Here is a 24,144-nt window from a genome sequence, read left to right on the forward strand (position 1 = left end):
AAACAAGTCAAGTGCGTACCTATTAAATCTATTTTAATATTATAAACGCGAAGGTAAGTCTATCTGTTACCTCTTCACGCTTAAACCGCTGAATTTGAAATTTCGGTCAAATTTAGTAACGAAATCATTTGAGTCTATGCTCAGGGCTACTGTTTTCAAGGGAGTAAAATGGGGGGTGACGGCTTGTGTGCTATAATTAAAGTTTTATAAATTCATCGCGGATAATGTCGCAGGTTCAGTTAGTATAAATAAAATTCGTCAAGGCAATATGAAATAAACTTCCGACTAGGGCGCATCCATTAGCCCGGATAAGTTAAGCGATTTGTATAAATTTTTATACTTAATAAATTATGTAAATTACATTTTATATATTTACATAATATATTGCACTTTGGAGTTGTTACGTGGGATATAAACTCATAGTCATTAGACATTTCCAGAATAAATTGTTATGAAGCTGTTCTACGATACGTTGAAACGTCAACTTGAGTGATTCAAGGTCAAATTGAGTCGGAGACGGAGCTTGGAGACGTTGACTTATAAAATATATAGTTTGGAAGATAATTTTGGTTTATGTAAATGATGTATGTTAAATTTAAACTAACGTTCGGGTTTACGCTCTTTGAATTTTTGGAAAGTTTATTTTTTGAGATTTTGTGACATAAATATTTGTATGTTTATAAAAACTATGATTTCTGTATCAAATCGTTCTGTAATTAATTCTAATATTTTATTAGACAAGTCAAGGCATTTTGGACTCTATTGTAAAGGACGAACGTCAATATTTCAATGATAAAAGTTAATGTACTGTCGTGATACTTGTCTTTGTCGAACAGTCGGTGTTGGAGTGAGACAGAACGTAATATTTGTCGTTTGCACGTTTTCACTTTATGTAAATATTTTGTACCGTACCGCGTTAGGAATAAGGATGAATATTGAACACCAGTTTTTGATATTGTTATTTAATATTTTTGAAGGGTTTCGCATCAACCTTTTATTCGGGCTTTATCGACGTATCTGGGCATACGGAAGGTGCTTTAGTAATATGCGTTCGTATTCATTTTTGATGGTAGAATGGCAGGTCATATTTGGTGTGTAATCAGCCAATCTAACGTCATAGATCAATTGTGACGGCGTTAAGTCTATGGGAATCCGGTAAGGTTACCATGAAGTATGCCGTTGGCTCTTGTCTTCCTAAATATAATTATATTTGGAAACTAAAAACAGACTTCAGATTTAGGCAATCGGCGTATTCGCTTCAAGTAAAAAAAACCAATATCAAAGTTATGTATAAATATATTGTCAAATAGATACATTTCCTTTTTTTTAAATCGGTTAATATTAAAAAATAAAATCACAAAGTAATTATTAAATAAGTCCGTTCTCAATCGCACCTATCGTATGCTCAGAGTATTTTCTTTTAATATTCACAACCTCCTTGTAAATAGTCCTCGTTTAATATTTTTCTATAATTATTCTAATGTAAGTTCTTAGGTACTAACGGCAGATCGCCTGTGACACTGGAATTGCGCACCAATTTGATATAGTTATAAATATATTAGTGTGGCAACATTGAACGCGATTTAAAAAAAATCGTTTAAAATCTTTATTCAATGTAGAAGCGTTACACTCTCGAAATAAATACCTTGGAACTGAGATTTAGCGAAAGAGATAATAATAAAGATTTTGATAATCTTAGCTAACGACACAAAATTATTGTCATTAATATTACTTTAAAAATATTGTACTAAAAGTAATAAAATAAATATTCAGGAAATAATCGTGTTCAATAATGCCATAGCGATGAAAATAACGAATAAAACATTGATATATCCAATTTTGACTTTTACCGCTTAGAACGTAAAGATTTAAATCAATAAATTTGTACATCAATGTTTTATTTTGATGTCTCATATTTGACAAACCAATATTAGTCTTATCATAAACGCTCAAGGCTCAAATTGGTTTGACAAATCTTGTTACATAAACCACTCTTCCCATTTCATCCTTCCAATTGATCGCATTTATTTAATCTTCATTGTGTATTGTATTTTATTGACTGATTTACACTTTCTGTAGATAATCTGTTTGGAAAACCGCCTTCGCCATTGTAATTTATAAATGTAACCGAAATGGCGCGAATTTTTGACATGACCTGTCAAAATAAATAACGGTTAACACGACGTTTTAATCGATCAACTATTAAATCGATTTGAACTGTATCAATTATAGACTTCCAAACGAATTGAAACAATAAGAATCAATTTAATTTTTGATCAATTAAAATTGAACTCTGTGATTCCGTTATAAATGCCATGCAGCAATTAGAGCATTAAAAACTGTTGTTAAAAACCTCTTAAGGATGGGACACACTTGCGACAAAGGGAATGATGTGCAATGTACATCTTAAGCTACCTTTATATCTGCGAAGCCAAGGAACAACAGTTTTATTTCATATGCACCCTCTTGTGTCATTTAATGCCCAGCTACTATATTAACGATACGATTCGTTTTGCCTACGCATAGTTATCTACGTGGCGTAATTATAAGCGTTCCAGTAAACAACGTCCATAACTTTTGGAATTGTAAACTTATATGCACAATAACGAATCGTTAAATATAGTAACTTGGCATAATTTGGTTATATTCTAAACGGCGGTATCCAAACTAGTGTATTATTAGTTGTTAAGGGAACTTTTAGACTGATTTTTTGTATTGTTTTTAATATTTCAAAAAAATAACTGATATCTTTAATTTTACTGACCGATTAAGTTTCTGTCATTCATTACACAAAAACAAATGACTCCTTTAATTTGGACACAACCATAATGTTGACAATGTTCAAGTACTGTCAAAAGAACTTGACAGATTAAATGATGAATTGAAGGATCTATGAAGGATGAAGGATTATCTATATGACGTCACACGAAATCGAATATGGCGACGGAAAATTCCATTGGATAGTTTTTGACAATTGACAGTTATCCTTGCGATATAAATAATTGCTTTTTAAATGTAAAATATACTGCTTAATCAAATCTCTGTACTGGATAGCAGTTAAACTTTAAGGTTATATATTTTTTTATTAAAAGAAGCACACGTCGCTCGTTACTGTGTGTTTGTTACTTTTTGTTTAACAAATATGGAATAATAATAGTTTTTGCTGCTAGCCTGGTAGGGTTGGATTTATGGGAGGGCGACCGTTGCAGCTGGAGCCTCCACAGAAAAGGCCCCTTAATCGAGATTCCGAAAAGTTAAAATATTTAATCTAATATATATTTAGATTATTGTTCGTCTAAATATCTAGACTGAAGGGGGGGGGGGGGTTGTCGTACACAGATATTAGGTAAACTATATACCTGAAACGGTAATCAACAATGAAACTATCTTCCCCGCTAATAATATTAGTTATAATGTTCAATGTCACGAATTTAATTGGTCAGTAAGACGTGAGGAGCATTTAAATAGCACTGTTTCGTTCCCACCACCAAGAGACTGGACGATTGGATTTCTCTAGTTTATAATTTTGTATCTATTGTTTAAGGAACCCGACTTTGTAATTAGACATTTATAATTTGTATAAATGAAACGACCACGCCGTGGTGCCATATACTGTGCAACTAGCTCAATAAACTTGTATTATTTATTGACTGTACATTTGTTTTATTTATCGGAACTGCAGAGCTATTCCTACCAGAAGATACTCAAAACTCACCGATCGTAAAATTTTGTTGGGAACAAACATGATATAGTATTGTTTGCTGATGGTATCTCTTTGGTTTTTAAAATTAATAGGAAACAGGTACAGTATGACGATGTAAACAATGCTATGTCTGATATAGTACACTGGTTTAGCGTAAATAATCTTAGGCTGAATAATAAAAAAACTAAAATTGTAAAATTTAGCACACCAAACGTGCAAAATGTAAAACCCGATGTACTTATCAATAGGGAATCGATGGATCCAGTTGAAACAACTGAATTTCTTGGCCTTACTCTTGATGCCAAATTACAGTGGCTCCCCCATATAAACGGATTGGCGGGTAGACTGAGTTCTGCGGCATTTGCGGTCAAAAAAATTAGATTATTTACCGATGTTGATACGGCTCGCCTAGTTTATTTCAGTTACTTTCACAGTATAATGTCCTACGGTATTATGCTTTGGGGTAACGCAGCCGCTATCCATACTATATTTGTGCTGCAGGAGAGGGCTATTCGCGCAATCTATAACCTGGGAGCTAAGGAATCTTTGAGGTATAAATTTAAAGAAATTAAGATATTGACTGTTGCTTCTCAATATATATTCTGTAATATTTTGTATGCACGGAAAAATATTAAAGTTTTTATGAGAAAATGTGATTCTCATAACGTTGGTACAAGGAACAAAAACAATCTTGTTACTCCTGTTACTCGACTGCATAGAGTCAGTAACTCTTTTTGGGGCAATGTATACGCTTCTACAACAGGATCCCAGAAAGCGTTCAAAATGCTTCTGTTGCGAAATTCAAAAAAATTGTTAAGGAACGCTTGTGTGCGAAAGGTTACTATACAATTAGTGAGTTTATGTTTGATAGCACACCTTGGGAATGAAACGATCGCCTCTTGGCTGTTTCTACTCATATACAATTATGTATATAATTAATTTGACGTAAAAAAAAAAGTCCCGCTGAGTTTCTTTCGCCGGTTCTTCTCAGGTCAGGGTGTTTTCTTTTTCCGAACCGGTGGTAGTGTTTAACTTGACAATCAATAAGAAAGTGTAATACTTCTGTATTGAATAAAGGAATTTGAGTTTGAGTTTACTGTTTAATTTTATTAGAAATAATATCATAAATACAGATGATAAAATCAAGGCTACATGGAATGTAATTAACAAAGTTTACAAATCTAAAAAGAAAATTTTGCCTATAGACTTAAGCTTGGGAAATATATAATAACTACTGAGTTCTTGTCTTCTCGGTAGAATCCTCATTGCGAACCGTTGGTAGCTTTACTTAATATAGTTTGTTAAATGAAGAATGTCAAAAGTGCTTGTAAAAGCCTACTTGAACAAAGTATATTTTAATTATTTTTTTTTAAATTTAAACGTATATTTGGTTTTGGAAACGGCAAACGACCTTGAAACTTTTTTCGAATAAGAAAGAAAATACTCACCGAAATAATTTTCCACTTAAAATCATCTGCTACTGTAAGGATTCGTTTCGTGACAACTTTAGATGTAGTAAACAATTTACCAATTTTCAGAAGTGGAAACCAAAATGATCCGTTTAGGCTCATTTCTATACTATACGTCGTCGAAAGAAACGGAGACGACTATTGTATGGACACGAGGAGGAAAAGTAAACTAATAACACCTAGTTTCCCACTTCGCAAAGTTAATATATGCTTCCTGCGGCATAAGACACCGCACTCACGTTTAGTTTATTAAAATAAAAAAACTTATGTCAAAATAAACAATTGATACATAAGGCGTATTACGCAATATACGATTATATTAACGATAAAAAGCTTGGACTAGTGTTTATTTATTGTACTCTATTAACATACTCTATAAATGTAATGGTGGAAATTATTAATTACCAAGTTTCTTGCCGGTGCTCCCTGCGGTAGAATTTACTTTCCGAACCGGTAGTAGCTTTACATTTAATTCAACACTCTGGAATGAGCTAATCTTGATTTCTTAAGTAGAATACTATACTTAATACATCCCTATGTATAGCCTATTCCATCGTACATTACAATGGAAATAGGAAAAAGGATAAACAAACCTTAGTTTTACGTATTTCATGCGATTTGTTAATAACTAAGCTATGTTGTGCACTATTAAGAGTTTATGATTAATATATCTTTATTTATAAAACAGTTTTTTTTTGTTTTTCTTTGTCCGTGTGTTGTTTTGCCGTTGACCCTACTAGCCTTTACAGTGTAATCGAGCTTTAAAGAGAGTACGAGACTCAGCCTTGAAGTTTGAGCCCTTTCAGGTTCGAGAGTGACGTTCATCCTAAGTTGTAGTATTAACTGTAGTATAATACAACACTATTGCACTTAACCACTTATTTCGACTTTAATTTAACTTCAAAAAATCCGATAACAGTTTCATTGACGTTCGAAACGCCAATTTATCGTAAATCCATAGTGAATATCATAGATTAAGCAAGCTCTCGACCAATGATAGCGCGTCAATTTGCCGTCAAATGTTGTTTATTTGAATTTTTTTCTGTTATGGTTGCTACTTCATGCATATATATTTTTTTGTAAAATTGCATCAATTTATTCGAACGTATATTATCATTATTGAAAAAAATATTTAAAGTACATTGCTAAATATAATGAAATTGCCTACATTCTGCAACAAAAAATTTTAAAGGGCGTAACTTTATTTAAAATAATATATCAATATGGCAACATCGAAACTAAACATGTAGCTAACTTAATTCCACTATTCGCACAGTCAAATGTCAGACGAAATAAATAAAATTTAGATGTCAATAAAATGTTCAAAGTTTTATTTTACGCGGCAAATAATATAAATTAAACTTAATTTAAAATAAGTGCAATAATTTAACTCTATTTTTAGTCTTTCATTTAAAATTAATTATTGTTTTTATTAAAATTACTATTGATTTTCAAACCATAATGTACGAACCAAACATAGAACGTCAATATTACTTATTTATAAACTAACAGATTGTTAACATGACAAATTTAACAATAGCAAATGACAAAATATATTTAAGTTTTTCATGATTTAAAAGTTTACCAAACATTGTACACATCAAGATGAAGAGAAGCAAGGAATTAAGAGACAAATCGGAGGACTTAGAAAAGTTAGCAGTAGTGTTTTCTAAATATGAAGTACTCTTCAATCCCTCGCATAATAAGACCAAAAGTCTCCAAGTCAAGGTTTGTTTACTTTTTAATAATAATGATAAATTTCAAGCTAGTTGTTAACAATCACGTAAGAAAGCGAATAGTGCCATTAATGTCGCCTAATCAGCAAAATGGAATTACTTACCTACATTCTATTGTGTGGAATGAAAATACTGCATTAAACAATAACAAATAATATATGCTTGTGTTAAAAATGTTGTAATTATTAATTTAATGGTGAATTTTTAAATGTCAAAACTAATTCTAATGCCTCAAGCTTTTAAAAGAGGCCTGTCTCCGTGATTGGGTGATGTATTTAAATCATATCTCAAAATATCATTGACAAATAAGGCTCAGTAGACACATCACTCCAACTGGAACAAAACAATAACAAACATTATTTGGCAGTAGAATATTTGGTGAGACAGGCTAGCCCAAAGCCTATATTGATGTAAGAGAAATTGAGTATATTGTTTATTTTAAAAGAAATCTACATACATGATTATTTAATAATGAAATCATTCTGTAATATCAATGGATATGACAATAAAGTCTGGCCCATTACTTAACATTCATGATTTTCAAAAAATCAAAATGTTCAATGTAATAAGCAAGTAGTGTACTACTTGCTTATTCAAGGACTCAACCTGAACTATAGTTCAAGTAGGTTCATAATAGCAGTTTTGAGGCCTCATGTTCTAGTGTTGAATTAAGTATAAAGCGCTGTTTCGGAAAGTAGATTCTACCGAGAAGAACCAGTAGTTACTCTTTTACATCATTTATTACATAGTATGTCAGTAAAGTACAATTAAACCTATTATATTAGACTATTCTAGAAATTAGGTTTTAGTGTATGACAATTTGAATGTAATTGATTTAAACATTAGGAATTATTTTCAATGATTAATACTTATTTATAGTTATCTGAATAGTGATTTTAAATTGTTTAATCATACATGAATTCTTCTGTATGATATTAAAATAAAATTGTAAATTATACTAATTAACTAATTTTAATTTTGCTGATTCATAAATACAATTCATTTGTACAAAATACATTAACAAAAAAATCATATTATTCAATACAAGATTATATAGATGACAGAAAGTGTATTTGGCTAACATAAATTTGTATGGTAAATGTTGAAAAAATTTATCTATTGAATTTCTTGCCGGTTTTTCTCGGTGGAATCTACATTTTGAACTGATGGTGGCTTCACTTAATAAACTTGTGCTAGTAAAAGCCTACTTGAATGAAATTCAAACAATGTTCTAATTAGTATTTATAATAAATCATTAAGTTTAACTACATTTATTTCAGCTCGCTCAAGCAAAGGCATACAAGGAATTGGTCAGAGAACTTAATTTACCAGATATCAGTACATTGAAAGCACAAATACAACGCTTGAAGACTTTCTCCTACTGCAAGGTAAGGAATGACATACAAATAAGTCTGTTTCCCTCAATTTGATTCAATTACATAGTTGAAACTAAAAACTAGCCTCCTTGGTCAAGTGTTTAGCTTTAAAAGTGCAGAACACTGCAGAGCCCGAGATCATATTTTCAAATTTCATGTTGGATAATAAATATGATTGGGTTTTCCTGTTAAGATTTTAATCCAGTCTAATACCTATGGATCAGATTATGAAAATGAAGGAACAGGTACACTCTCTACCTAAGGTGATGCTGCACTTGTGCATGTGCATTGTGTTGGCTTAGGACTCGCATCCATTTTGAGGAGAAGGAAGGTATACATGTGGTAGAATTTCATTGTATTAGACACATGTGGGTTCATGATGTTTTGCTTCACCGCTGTGCATGAGATGAATTATAAACATAACACATGAAAATTCAGCAGTGCTTGCCTGGGTTTGAACCCGCAATCAAAGATGAACAAAGCAAGTATGCATATGTTCTAACCACTGAGCCATCTTGGCTCTTGTTATCTAATTTTAAGTTGTCATGAAATAGAGATGTAAATGTCAAGAATAAATTGATATAGGGGGGATATAAGTGTCTTCAGTCATGTCTCTGCTTTAAAGACTACTACTAAATTGATCATTAGGTAATTTTCTTTATACAAGGGTCATAATTTTTTTGCCCTTTTTATGTATTAGGTATGCAATCGGGCATTGGGCCATCTGATGGTACCACTGCCAGACATAGACATTAGACATTTGCGTTGTAAGGAATATTCACCATTCCGTGCGTGATGTATATTTGACAACATCTTGGTTCCTAAGGCTGCATTAGCATTAGCAGCCTGTAAATTTGCCCACTGCTGGGCTAAAGGCCTCCTCTCCCTTTGAGGAGAAGGCTTGGAGCATATTCCACCACGCTGCTCCAACGCGGGTTGGCGAAATACACATGTGGCAGAATTTCGTTGAAATTAGACACATGCAGGTTTCCTCACGATGTTTTCCTTCACCGCCGAGCACGAGATGAAATGAATGAAAATTCAGTGGTGCCTGCCTGGGTTTGAACCCGAAATCATCGGTTAAGATGCACGCGTTCTAACCACTGGGCCATCTCGGCTCATCTAAGGCTGGTAGCACATTGGCGATATAAGGAATGATTAATATTTCTTAAAACTTCAGGTAGTCCATTAAACAGCGTAATGGGTGAATACTCATATATTGATTCCAATAAATATTTTAGTGGTTGGTCAATGTTTCTAATTTTGCTACGAATAGGTAAAATATATGATGTTTTAGATGCGTCACTGCGTAAGCCGATCGGTAAACCGAGGACTACACGGTCATCGCGATGCGTTGAAATATGCGCCGGAGTGGCTCAAAAAACTTGACGAACCTTGGAATTTGTTCGAGAAAGCTTTCAAGGTAAGTCATTTTTACAGGGAGACCGTGCTATCTAAATGAGATCTAAATAATCTAAAAGAGAAACGTGCTTATATATATAACAGTATAAATACCATTTGAACCGTCAATTATATTTTATCACACGAAAAACTTCATATTTTACACCGATAACAGCATATACGCGTTTGGGAACACTGGTGAAGTGGGTACAAATGGCGAACATTAAAGAGATTCTGGACTGCAACCTAAAAATGGCGATTCATAACAGATAAAATGGACAAGTACCATCCAGACCAGCCGGATATTCCAGAATCTCATGACCAATAACACCTAAGTATACTCAACAAAGACACATTTGCCTCAATGAAGCAGTCGTAGTAGAAGAAGCAAATTTTTGTCATTAATTTGTAATCTTGAAATGTGATGCTGCTTGACAATAACAAAAAAATGCAGACACTTTAGAGGAGCATAGATCAGACCGTATGGCATCCATTTGCTCTAAGCGTGTATATTGTATTCTAAAATAACTACCTTGTTGGTTGATGGGCGAAGCGGGCCCAGATGAAGTGAAGTCTAAATGTTGATTTCAGTTCCAAACCCATAAATCAACACTGTGTTTATATTTAATTTCGTGCTTCAATAATGAAGGCAAACATCGCGAGGAAAGCTGCTGGTGCTGGATGAAATTCTGTAATATGGGTATCCACATGCCACAGCTTTTCTCCGTTGAGAGTATAGATCGTGGAGACTTCGGGAGTGCGTCATAGTCAGTGTCATTGGTTTTGACTAAATTCACCCGCAGGCCGAGTCGCGGAGCGGGCTGCGCAGCGGCGGCGCGGCGCGGCGCGCGCACCACGTGGTGCGGGAGCTGCTGCGCTGCGCCGAGCGCGCGGCGGCGCGTGCGCGCTGCCCGCGGGCCGCCGCGCGCGCGCTGTCGGCGCCGGCCTCCTTCCAGCCCTTCGCGCGCGCCGCGCGCCTCGACCTGGACCTCGTGCACGGCATCTGGTGAGCCGCTGCCCTTATGACTTCATCTAAGTAGACTTCGTTTAGATGCGAGTCGTGACATTTATCGGCTCGCATGTCCGCGATGTAAAATGTGACCTCTGGCACTCATTTTGCTTTCGACGCTTTATCTTAGATCGATTTCTCTGCTCAATTTGCACCTTCCTGACCGATATGTACATGCTTAAGCCCGAAGGAGGACTTACTACATGTTGATGTGTCACTACCGAGCTACCTACTTATTCTCCTTACCGAAGGGAAGATTCGGAGCTACTTTTACCACGCTATTTCAATGCGGGGTGGTGAATACACATTTGGACACATATCTGACACATTTGGATTACCTCACAATGTTTTCCTTTACCACCGAGCGAGTGGAATTATAAAAAGATATTTAGCACGTGTAAATTCAGCGGTACACCAGCCCGGGCTTAAGCCAATAATTTTCGTTTAAGATTCGAGTGCCTTGATTGAGGAACGTGTAGTAATAACAATTAGAACTCCAAAGGATATACTCTTAGTTAATTAAAATGATATTGAAAAAAATCGTCACAATAAATACATTGTAAAATCTACTTCCCAGGACCCGTTACTACGACCAAGCTGTTCACAAATTAATGGCCTTGATTAATGTAGGTGACTGCTCGGAAAGACTCGATACGTTAAAACGTTTCACGTTGCAAGATTGGCGCGTCATAGACGTCAGCCTACTTTATGATGTCCGCCTGCGGATCGTACGAGAGGTACGTTATGCACTAGTCATTGAGATTCTTTTCTTTATCATATTTTTTCTTTGAAAATACTTGCGTTTTTACTATAACTGAAACTAAAAGCCGATATTGTATATGTTATATTATTATATATGTCTTTTTTGTCGAACATATATTCTAACATTATTACATTTAGAACGCATATATAATTTATTTAAAAATTTATATTCGTATTCTTGGTCGTAAAAACACAACATATTTATAAGTAACTTGTTGATTTGGTTTCACAGCAATATTTTTACAACGCTGTGACTTTGTATCCCATGATCCTGCTCTTCAAATTAATGATTGCGGCTAAAGAAAAAATTGACCAAAGAAATACAGCTAAGTTAAAATCAAATGAGTCCCACACTGGGTGCCAAAAAGATAAAAGTGGCGCCCGAACCGAGACCGAAGGATCGAATACTGATAATGATAAAGAAACGAATGTTACACCAACCTGTAGAAAAGATTCCGACAATACTGTATCGACATCCCAAGCACAGCATACGAGTGAGCTCAGTGAAGACGAATTATCGACACATAAAGAAAAATTAGAGAAAAAACCTCGCAATGAGTACGAAACCGCGGAGATATGGGCATTAGTGCACTCGAAATACACGAATTGGTTTGAATTTTTCTTATTAATAATAACTTTTCATTTCTTATCGTTATTAATTCTCTGCTACTTCATTAAATTTGCATAATAAGATTGTCTCACACTGGAATCGCTAGTTTCGTCATAAATGTGGTATGTCGTAGTGGCCGGTCTGCGTCAGCGGTGTTGCTGCAAAAGCGTTGGTACGAGATAAAGCAGCAGACCCGCGCGCTGCTGTGCGGGGCGACGCCGGTGCCGCTGCTGCTGGCCATGGGCAAGAGGTGAGCTTTTTGTCTGGATTAGACGCTGCAAACGTCGTTTAAGGTCTACGTGCTCTAACTATGAGGCTTGATGACTCCGCAAGGAGAATATCAGTACCAATAAAGTTAATCCGAGGTGTGATTATTGCTAGTTGGTTTTTTTTATTATAATAGGTAGACGAAGCACAAATGTACCAATGGACCTTATGATAAGTAGTCACCGCTGCTCATATATAATGAGATCTGTGTAAAAAATATTAACTAATTCTTGCATCGCAAATTCGCCATCAATCTTGGGAGCTAAGATGTTATGTCTCTCATGACTGTTATAAAACTTAAAGAGATTCATTACTTATACTACCACTAAACAAGTGTACCTACCTACCTACAATTCGTTCCAAGGCAGTTCAGGCTTGCAAAAAGCCCTAACACCAAGTAAGTGATGCACATAACATGTGAAATGTTCTCACCCCAGTTTTTTGTTTTAGGTTTCCGTTTATTTTGACCGAGACGTTGCCCTCTTGGAAGGAACTCGTGAGGACTGATCGAGTGTTCTTGGACAGTGATTTAGAACCTTATAAATTTGTAAGTATTTATTGCATATTTTTTGTCTCTTATCTTAATTCTTTGGAATTCTATAGACTATTTCGATTTTCGGAGGAGTAAGCATAAACAAATTTGACCATAAACTCGCATGATATCATTGGTCGAGATAGACTTGCTATACTATATTTTGATTATGCAACATATGTACTAATATTGTAAAGGCGAAATTAACTCGAAGAATATAGGTTTCTTTATAATTCACCCCTCGGGGGGTAAACTAGGTAAAGCTTTATATATTTCGCGCATGTAAAGCCGCAAGTTCGTCTAGTTATAGTTAGCACAGTTTATAGAAAATTGTATGAAATATCTAAGTCTAAGTTACGTTAATCTCTAGTCCTTCCCTTGTAATATTGTACTCATAAGCTTTCCTTTTGTTGCGAAACTGCGGATATGTATGGTTACACTCACAATACACGAATGAGTTTGAATTTTGCTTAATTAATTTGTCCTCCTATATGTCATTTCTTACGCCGGCTGTTCTGTTGGGTTGCGGTTTGTTATTTCCGAGTCAATGGTAATTTATACTTTTTGTATCCTTAAGTGTAATGCTTCTACATTTAATAAATGAATTTATCATTTGAATGATTTTGCAAAGTATAAAGTAAAGTAAATAAGTACATATAGAAAAAATATTAGTAATTATTTTACATGTACGGACTGACAAAATTAACTTTTTAACAGATGTATTGCGTGTTGTAAAATAAGCTTTTATAACAAACGTTTTTTTTTTTTTCATTAGGAACTATTTAATACAGACTTGGAGGTACCTGATATTGGTAAGTGTTACTTCATATGTTGATATTCCACAAATTTATTGTACGTTGTACACTTAAAAGAGATTTTTAATAAAGCAATGGTGACCTATTTACAAATGTTTATCTTTTATATTCCGTTTTAGATGAAAATATATTGTTTGATGAAATTAACGATTGGAGTGATGACGAAGTCGAAATAATTAATGAGAATAGAGAAGTCATAACAGTGTCCGATTCTGACGACGAACAGATAAACATTACAAATAGAAAACCAAATATAGCTGACTTGCCAAGTGATAATATAAATAGGGATGAAACAAGTTTAGAAATAGATAAAATAAATACTAAAATAGATGAAAGTGACATTAGTATTAAAACAATAGAAAGTTTAGATCCAACGAGCGCTAAAGTTAAAATAATTTTCGAAGATGACTCAGATTCCGATGTCAATGAATATCTGAATTGTCCTGAAGATATTAAGGATATAACGTTAGCTTTGAATAGTAATGAAAATCTCAAGGTCCTCAAAAGTAATATATATGATATAAATACTCAATTTAGTCAGGAAACTGAACAAAATAGTTCAAAAAATACAAGAACCAAAGACAAGGACGCGGGCCCTTCAAGTGAATGTACGAGTTTAAGTATCGAAAGATCGAATATTATTAGTAATGATAAAATCGAAACGAAGACTGTAAAAGATGAAAAACTAAATTATTTACTTAATACAATTTCTACAAATAAACTTAACACTGCATCACACAAAGATAACATTGCCATCAAAAACGAAACTAACGAAAAGTTAGATGACACTAATACACAATTAGAAGCTATCGTTGAAAACAATGACACTGTAATTAAAAATGAAAAAACAGTCGAGAATTATTTATTAACTGATGATATATCGCACAGTCACGTTGAAGATACTAGTCGTGTTAACGACGTAACTAGCTTGATTGTTAAAGAATCTGAAGAAGATGAAATTGAGTCTCTAGATGATTCTGTTAAATGTGAAATTGATGATAATGACGACTCCACATTCGTTGGTAAGTGTACTTCTCTAAGTTACAGAATATTGTGTAATCAGTGTGTTTACTTGGTCGTAGGTTTATGCAAGCCCGTCTGGGTAGGTTACCCAGACATCGGTGAGGGTCACCACACCAGACGATCTCTCCGTAGACTATTAGTTAGGCCCTTTACTTATATTTGCATTGAGACCCTAAATTGGTGTATTTAAAACTAAGATATAAATGATTTCTTTACAAATCATGACAGCGTGGTTTTGGCGTCAGTTCCGATTATCCGTCACTAATTATGGAAGAAGACGGGTGATTTAGTTTTTGCATTAAGTCCTCGGTCAAAGTTGTTTTGGAATTTTAGCGCATTTGTTCGCTTTAGAGATATTCTGCAACTCCGGCTTTATATAGTCTTTAATTACACTGTTTCCTCACGCTTTATATAAATAAAGAAATTTAATTCAGAATATTCATAAGTCGAAGGTATTTTATTCTCCAATTTATTCATAAACATTTAATTCATTTCAGACGAGAAACTTGTAAAATTATCTCAGGTGGTGTTAACGCCGCTCGAAGAAATAGACGTTTGGAGGAAATTTTCGAAGTTAGATACCATAAACTGTAGACGATTCAGCGTCAGAAATTTCTCCAAAGTTATACATGTAACTTCGAAGCAACTAGCGAAATGCCGGCCTTATGTTCCTCCGTATCGAGCCTCGAGAAACGGCATCTCGAGACAGAAGAACTCGGAATTAAATCAAATGGCGAAAAGTTTGAGACATAAGCGAAGATCATTAACCAAGCGCTTGAAGTTGCCTCGGACATATTTCTCGCTTGAATTTTGGAATGAGAGGAACGTCGGATTGCTGGAGTCGTGTAAGCCCGTGCTCGTCAGATTGGAAAGGGTGTCGAGGGTCGTGAAGAAGGTCGAGCTGGCTAATATCGAGGAAGTTCGACGAATCAATAGGACGATTTTGACGGCTCAAGTCGCTCCAATAACCGTCGGGAGCAATCGCACGATTGTAAGTTCATCGCTTCTTAAATTACTTGGTGGAGGTGATCTGTGCACGTCCGTATGGGTCGGTACCGGTTATTCAGGAGAGTAAAGCGAGTTACCCTAGTCTGTTAATAAAGTTTTACTAGAGGGTAGTGGTGGGAGGAATTTTGAAACCTATGTCAGGTTTTGGCGCGAAAATGATGAAACCTTTATTAAATACATTAGGTCAGTTAGAATTGGAGTCTGTCGATAGAAATTTACTTTAAATTTGTTTACGTATTTTTTTTTCTTTCTTATAAAGTGAGTAGCTTATTTGTGCACTCTAAAATTAATTATTTGTTGAATTTTTACGAAATAGTAAATTGCTATCAAGAATCCTCTTTAATTTCAATCCTCTTCAAAATGAGACCGTAACTAATCTTTTATGTGCCGCTATCGTCCCCTAATTACTGGGACAACGGCTTACGCTATTAATATATAAGATTTCCTAAACTTCATTCAGACCGCTGAGTGAATAACGCCGCTTAATAAAAAGTCTAGGCTGTTTATCAAATGAGTATTTGGACTCGTTGCAAGTAACATTTAGAGCCACTCTCTTTGTATAGAAATATTTTGAGGTTATTTATTTTTTTAGATTATCGATTCCACTAAAGTCCAAGCACCGATATCAGAAACACAGGTTCGACCCACGAATATTTCTATCGGTAAGTATTGAATTTGAGTATGTAATATCATTTTTGTGTACTACTTTGAAATTAATTAAATAAACAATTTTATGAATAACTTTGGAAAAAAATCTCATCGATTCTAAATTTTGAAAAGCAACATAGTGTTTAGTATATTTGCCATGTACACGAGACAGTTGGGGGCAGTTGCGATGCTCTTTAAATCCAAGATGGCTTTAGAGAGCGTCATACTTTTTCCACACCAGGCGAACCCCTCCCCAGGCGTCATTTCACGTCTGTTTTATTCTTAGTGCAGCGTTAATAACCTATATGGGATAATTATTTAAACACGTATTTAATTCTATAATTTTACAGATAATCAAGAATCGAATGACGTAACACCTAAAACTCCTGCATACTATGTAAACCTACCCAGCGAAACTGAAGTGAGAGAAATGATAAAGAAAATTGTGGTACGTTATTATTGTATACACGCTGATGTTAGAACAGACAGCTACGCGGGATGTTGTAGTACTCCAGCCGCAGGGATAGCTTTATTAACTGGCTGCTTCCAAATTTCTGAGAAATTGTGACCCTAGGGTTTGAACACGACAGGTCTACCTTTTGAGCTGACACGTATTTCTTATATTTTCGATATTGATTGATATTTATCATCATTGGATTGCCCATATAGAACCCTTAACACGTTAACAGGTTATTAGAAGGCAAGGATACCTGCTTTAAAACCTCTAGGCATCAATAGGCTACTTTATTAATAGGAAAAGGCATGTTATGATATTTTTCTTTCCTACTTCCCCAGAGGAGAGGCGGATTGGCTAAATTACCAGACCCAGTTATCGTTTTGCCCGCGAAGAACGACGTCGACTTTGGAAACAAACAGAGAAGGCTGGACAGGGACATACGAGAGATGAGCACGAGGCTGTTGAAGGTAAGGGAGACTACCACTCAGTGAAAGGCACAAGTGTTGGTGTTACATTGATGTAACATATAGACTCATCAGATATCCTACCGCCAAACAGCAGTACTCAGTATTGTTGTCTTTCGGTTTGAATGGCGAGTGAGCCAGTGTAACTACAGTGTAGTGTAATAAGTAATAATATATAATATTAATATTTATACGCCATCTGACTTACATACTACTTATTACACTACAACAGGCACAAGGGACGTAACATCTTGGTTCCCAAGGTTGGTGGCGCATTGGTGATGTAAGGAATGGTTAATGTTTCTTACAACGCCATCGTCTATGGGCGGTGGTGACCACTTAACATCAGGTGGCCCATCAGCTCGTCCGCCCACCGATATCATATAATATATATATATAAAGTTAATATATCTTGCAGCGACACCGACACCGCCCAATAACGATTCAGATTAAAGTCAGATTAGTTAGTCTTAACAGATGATTACAGGTTTAAACCTGATGTAACTCCATGTTTATAATCCCCATCTCTTGCTCAGCGGTGAACAAAAACCATGTGTCTAATTTCATTGAAATTTTGCCATATTTGTATATCCACCATTTCATTTGAATCGCATTAGAACGACCTGGTGGAATAAGCTCCAAATCATAACCTCAAAAGATGAGGCCTTAGCCCAGAAGTGGGACATAACTTTATTTTTTAAAGTAACACTTCGTTTGCTTAACGTAACATTGGGAAAGGAAACAGTCACCTAGACCCTTTCGTATATCAATATATATCAAATATATATTATCTTTGTTTAATCTATTTTATCTTAAATGATCTTATTGAAAATAACATATGTCTCAAATAATCTATATCTGGTTTTACTATTGTTTTAGCAGCAACATGAAAGAATAGTAAATAGGAAAGAAGAGACGAAACAATCTCTGTTCAATAAAGAGCTCAAGCTCGATCCGAACATAAACTGTTCTCAAGAGTGGCAGCGGCAGAAGTCCCAAAATCTAATATATTTCAACCTAAGACCCAAAGCTGACGAAACAGATAGAATAGAAATTCAAAATCAAACAAGTAAAAATGTAAAGAAAAAGCGTAAAAAACCTAAGAAACCTAAAGAAAAGACAGAAGAAAATATTAAAAAAGAAGCAAGTGTAATTCAAAGTGAAAACGTCAATGACACAATAAAACGAAAACATGAAACTATGAGTGACGTAACTAACGTTACCAAAGATTTAGAAAATAATTTCTCGACAGTCACGTGTGTGAGTTCTCGTAAATCATCTGAAAGTGACAGTGAAATGGGTAGACTAGTAATTAACCTAGATACAACAACAGATCAAGATTTAAAAAGGAAATCTTTAGACACGCCACCAGATACTCTATGTAAAATTACAAAAGTCGAATCTAAGGCTACTATTGAGACCGAGAATACATCAACAATTGCATCTGACTGCGTGATCGATCTGTGCGATGACAGCAATGATAAATTAGATATAAACGCACTTGCGAATGTTCCTCGTGATGGCATTAAAGCACACGATCAAGAAACACAGAACAATGCAAGTGTACCGCAAATAAAAATAAAAATAGTTCAAAACACTATAGAAATTAATGGCGACTGTGAAAGCAAAGTACCAGAGGACAAGAGCGGTGAAATACTAACATTCCTATCGAAAGTCGCCGCGAGAATACAAGCGAAAAACAAAACAGCGGTGTCGACCCCGACTCCACTCACAAATAACTCCACCGTGTATTACGTTATAAAATCCGTCGACAAAGACCAGCAATCAAATGAAACGACTGACCTTAAAACACCAAACGCAATCACAGAAACGAGCTGTAACAGAAACACCAACGTCCAACCATTGAACATAAAAACCGATGTGCCGAATGACGCGAATGTCTCGATCACTGCAAACCCCTCCTCGCTGTACTATGTAGTGAAGGTACCGGATCTTCAAGGGGGAGGGCCTTCTGTCATACCGGAATCACTGAGCCCCCCAATGCCTATAATACAAAGCGTATCCTCTCTAAATCAAATACCTCAACGAATCCAAAAATCTACATTTCCGCCCAATTTGCGAACGTATCCTCAAAATTTGGGAGACGAAATCGACATTAACTATAAGAAACACATGTCAAGCACTTCAATGCCAATGCGAAGAAACAACTCGGTGCCAATGCCAATAACGTCCGTAACGGCTTTGCCCAGTCACGATTTGAAAACAGAATCTTCTAGTATGCCATGGCCGAACACGAATCATCCAGCAACAGTGGCCAGTCAGAAAATTTACCCGGTCACTGTGACGAGTGGTAACTCTAGAAGCGAGACTGCAAAAGAAGAAGTGGAAGGTGGTATTCAAGTGATACCGATCTGGAACGTTCCCGAGACGAGTAAGTGTATTTTTTTTATTTTGGTTCATTTAACTGTTTATAATCGCAGTTTCGAGTCCAAGCCTCAAACTTTATTCCCAAAAGGAAACGAGACTTCAGCCCAGCAATGGGACGTTTACGGATTGAACTAAAGTTTTACTTTACTTTCGTGCTTAATGGAAAATCGTGTCATGTATATTATTATCAGTTAAGTAAAGAAGCACGCTAAGAGTTAACATTAACTTGGTGGGTTTTGTGCAAGCCTGTCTGGCTAGGTATCATGCACTCTTCAGATATTTTTTCGCCATACTACTATAGGTACTTAGACATGTTGTGTTTAGATTCGAAACATGAGTCAGCCAGTGTGATTACAGGCACAAGAGACATAGCATCTTCGATCCCAAGTTCGATGGCGTATTGGCGATCTAAGTAATGTGTATTAATTCCCAAGGTGCCTATGTCTATGGGCAATGATGACCACTTTCCATTAAGTAAATTACTTAGTGGTAGGGCTTTGTGCAAGTCCGTCTGGGTAAGTACCACCCACTCATCAGATCGTCCACCGCCAAACAGCAATACTTAGTATAGTTGTGTTCCGGTTTCAAGGCTGAGTGAGCCAGTGTAACAGGCACAAGAGACATAACGTCTTAGTTCCCAAGGTTGATAGCATATTGGCGCCAATTTCACTAAGCAATGATAACCACTTACAAAGAGTCACTCCAATTGCCTACTTACAAAATTAAATGTCAAATGTTAGAACTTATGAGAACTCAACATTTAAACCAACAGTTAATGTCGGTTATGGATTAGGATCTTAATTATTTTTAGTGAGACTTCTTTGTTCAGTTTCCGAAGCCCACGGAATTCGATTTGAACATACTAACGTAAAAACAAAATTATGTCTAATTCAAGTACATTTTTAATTTATTGATACTCGGTTTCGGATACGTTCCTAAGAACTTACATATATTATATAAAAATACACGTCAAGGGCAAATGGTCTTATGAAATCCCGGTCGCGTCCGTCCAAGCTTTAAAACCATTTTTTGGAAGACTTTTAATAAGTTAATTTTTATAAAAAAGATCTTATGAACAATTCATTAAAAAATATATCATTGTGCTCAATATTTATTCAACGAAGTGTTTTAGGAATAGGTATACTTGCCAACTAAAAAATTAACTATTCCAGATATCCCATATACCGGTCAGTCGACCAAGAGGCTCTGTCGATGACGGACCTCGCCTTAAGTGATATTAAATCAATGTGTACTTTCAATATTTAGACATATTCTTTGGAGTTTGATACGTATTTGTTTTAAAAACTAATAAGACTTCTATTTGAGAAAGTTTTGAGTTACATAGAAGTGTTGCTTACATCTTAACAGCTTAATTATCGCCAACAGCTTTAACGAAACGGCGTCAGAATCTGTGCTTATGAAATCTCATCGAATGAATACCTATATCTACGATGTCATATGATTTCGTCAATCAATACTGTGTCAGAAGGACAAGTTACACGTCGTGAGTTTATGCTGAAGCCATAAAAAAGCAGCAGAATATTTAACTTTAATTGATCAAGATGACATCTTAACCGTGTACCCGAATACCCTTTTCGATAAATCCCGTGTTTCACAGCCGGTTCAAGCACTCTCAGTGCACTTTCTGATCCGCATATGAGCTGGCGGTTGAAATTACTTGTTCCAGATACATCCTAACTCCAGAGAACTGTCGAATTTTGTAAAAAAGCAGCCTGTTAGTTTAAGATCAGTTAATATGTAGTCCCCTTTCAAAGGTACATCCACATGCCTGATGATGCGAGTGTGGAAGTAGTCTCAAGTCTGCTTTGAAAAACTTAATATCGATGGAAACACTCTTGAAATAGAATGCGTGTGAAAGCAGTGGGCAAAATCTTAAAGACACTCAAACACGTCTTCCTCTGTTTACCATTTGCATTAGGAAAAACCTAGCGACACAGCTTTGGCGCAGAAAATGTTATTACAAACTATTATTTAGGATCAACCGTTTTCTCATAAAAAGTATATTTATTTAACTTAAATAAGATAACTATCTTATTTTATAGAATATAAACTATGTATTTTATTAATTAATTCTTTTGATATAATTATATTTATAATTTGTATTTACAGATGTGTTTTTTCAAAGAATAGTTGTTTTGTCTGTTAGTAAAATCATTATTGTTTTATACGTAAATAATTGTATTAACTTATTTTCTTGTAGTTTGAATTTTAAACAACAACCACGAAAGCAATTAGAGTCCCCTGTAACGGTAATAGACTTAGTTTTAAAATTAAAGAAAAAATTATAAATTTAAGTTTATAAATAATACAATTAAACTTAGCGATGTAAAATTTACAGATTTTATGCCCAAGGTAGCGACAAAGCTATCCACCAGCACTCAAGCAAACGATTTGTTATCTGTGAAGAAACAAACCCAGACATCTCCGCGTAAACGAGTATATGGAGCATGTAAAAAACGCTCGCCGATAATTGCGGACAAATCTTTCAATGACGAAGTGTGTCTCGTTAAAGAAGAATTTCCACTCGATATTGTAGAGAACGGAGTTGGTTTACCTTCAAGTAATGATGCTCCACCTGACAATTCTCTAAGACCAAGTAATGTAATTAAGCGAGAATTCAGTGACGATGAGTCAAATTTTAATTATATTGTAAAACTAAAACCATCGAAGAATAATCCAATAAATTTAGGACAGTCTAGTGGTCAAGACGATGCAGAACCTTCGATGCTAACTATAATTAGAGAGAAAAAACGCAAAACAGGCTGCGAGCGTGTCAGAGCATATAGAGCGCGTCAAAGAGCCTTAAAAGCATTAGCCGATCGCAATAAAAAAATAATCATTGCGAAAACATCGACAGAACGCAGTCGAGCGTTTAGGGCGCGTCAAAAAGCTAAGCAATCTGTCGATGGTAGTCAAACTACAAATAAAACTTCAACCGACGAGTCTGATAACGACGCCATTAACAAACCACTTCAAGATGAAAATATTTTAAAATCGCCATCAGAAAATAGTAGAGAATATAATGCGTGTCAAACGACCTTAAATATCCATCATAATAAAATTATAAATAACAGTTCGTCGGAATCAGAAGACTTGAAAACTGAAGTTACTGATCAAGAAACAAGTTCTTACCTATCTGATGCATCGAACGAAGTATCCGTAAAGGATGAGCCTATCTTTTACGGATCAGAATGAACCTCAAGTAAAATTTAAAAAGACGTTACGACCGATACTCTAATGAATGAACTATGCTCATCAAATACATAGATTATCAGCATAGCGAAGCAAGCGAAGAAACGAAGCCAAACATTAGTGATTCGATTGGACGTACAGCTCGACTTGAATGTAATGTTCCGTAAATTTTATAATAACACTTGGATTGTAGAAGTTAATTTGACAACTCTTTGAAATATCAGGTAAACTATCTGATCGACGTTAGATAACAACTATTAAACATGGAAAATCATAAAATTAAAGATTAAATGGTGAAGAAATACCCTGGAAGGAAAGCTGATGGCAAAAATACATCAGCCACTCGACAGCAAACGTGTATATATGTTATTAAGTTACAGAAAACTACGAAAAAAACGATGATATTAATATGTTTCCGATTTGTCGGGCAATTTCTTACAGTAAGAGTTGAGTTGGATGATTTAGTGTTTTAATCCAACAATGGGATCATGATTTATCATCTAGAATACGTTATCTTTCACAAACTAACTAAACGGGATGCTGAAATTGAGTTTATTATAAGTTTATCCTAAATGTTTAAGAAAAGATCGGAATTTCTAACGTCGAGAAACTTCTTTGTCGAAACAGATAACAATTAGCAAATACAGCTATCAGACGTAAAAAGTATTGATGGTACTGATGTACACGTTCTAATGAACGCTGGTACTTATATACAGTTCTTCACTAGTTTCCTTTATAGAGGAGCTGGTTTAATCCAAAATGCTTATTGATTGTCAGTAATCTGCCACCAGCTCGGAGAGAAACACCTCAAGACTGAAAAAAAACCGGAAGAAACTCTTTGTTATACCAAAAATATAAATAGTGTTGCATGAATGAACGAATTAACTGTTTCAGTGTAATATTAATTGGTGTTTGTTTGGAGAACTCTGTGGTCTGGTGCTCAAAGTGTGTCAAAGTGTATCTTTAAATGAAATTTAGTTTAAGCCACACCTTGCCATTTGCCAAATCATTTTAAACATAATTTATTTTTGCCAAAACAGCATTTTAGCAATACTAAAGGCATTACAAAGGAAAATTATAAAGGCATACCAATACTAATATATTTAAATGCGAATTTCTGTCTGTCTGTTGCTCTTTCACGGCCAAAACACTGAACCGAATTTGATGAAATTAGCTATGAAGCAAGTTACATTTTTATACCTAACACCTGAGGACTAACCCCTAAAACGCAAGCTCTTGCGACAACTAGTGTTATATAAAACA

General features: G+C 35.1%; 1 protein-coding gene across 1 annotated transcript; it reads left to right on the forward strand.

Moving 5' to 3' along the window:
• The first annotated feature begins 6,486 nt into the window (after nucleotides 1-6,486).
• On the forward strand, nucleotides 6,487-24,042 carry LOC125074143. The gene is made up of 16 exons (XM_047685369.1): nucleotides 6,487-6,900; nucleotides 8,189-8,296; nucleotides 9,582-9,707; nucleotides 10,489-10,691; nucleotides 11,272-11,431; nucleotides 11,689-12,065; nucleotides 12,200-12,316; nucleotides 12,784-12,880; nucleotides 13,641-13,677; nucleotides 13,800-14,702; nucleotides 15,201-15,694; nucleotides 16,304-16,373; nucleotides 16,710-16,807; nucleotides 17,155-17,283; nucleotides 18,160-19,672; nucleotides 22,028-24,042. Exons 1-16 carry the CDS (start codon nucleotides 6,778-6,780, stop codon nucleotides 22,882-22,884), a joined length of 5,412 nt encoding a protein of 1,803 aa, XP_047541325.1. The 5' UTR covers nucleotides 6,487-6,777; the 3' UTR covers nucleotides 22,885-24,042.
• The last annotated feature ends 102 nt before the right edge of the window (nucleotides 24,043-24,144 follow it).

This window comes from Vanessa atalanta, chromosome 27 (genome assembly GCF_905147765.1).
Source record: "Vanessa atalanta chromosome 27, ilVanAtal1.2, whole genome shotgun sequence".
Classification (NCBI taxonomy): Eukaryota; Metazoa; Arthropoda; class Insecta; order Lepidoptera; family Nymphalidae; genus Vanessa; species Vanessa atalanta.

Bases quoted from the DNA above. Each gene is read 5' to 3' on its own strand.
- LOC125074143 (XM_047685369.1), top strand. From the start codon at position 6,778: ATGAAGAGAAGCAAGGAATTAAGAGACAAATCGGAGGACTTAGAAAAG. The intron at 10,692-11,271 runs GTGAGCCGCTGC...TCTACTTCCCAG, and splicing joins GACCTCGTGCACGGCATCTG to GACCCGTTACTACGACCAAG. The intron at 12,317-12,783 runs GTGAGCTTTTTG...TTTTTGTTTTAG, and splicing joins CTGCTGGCCATGGGCAAGAG to GTTTCCGTTTATTTTGACCG.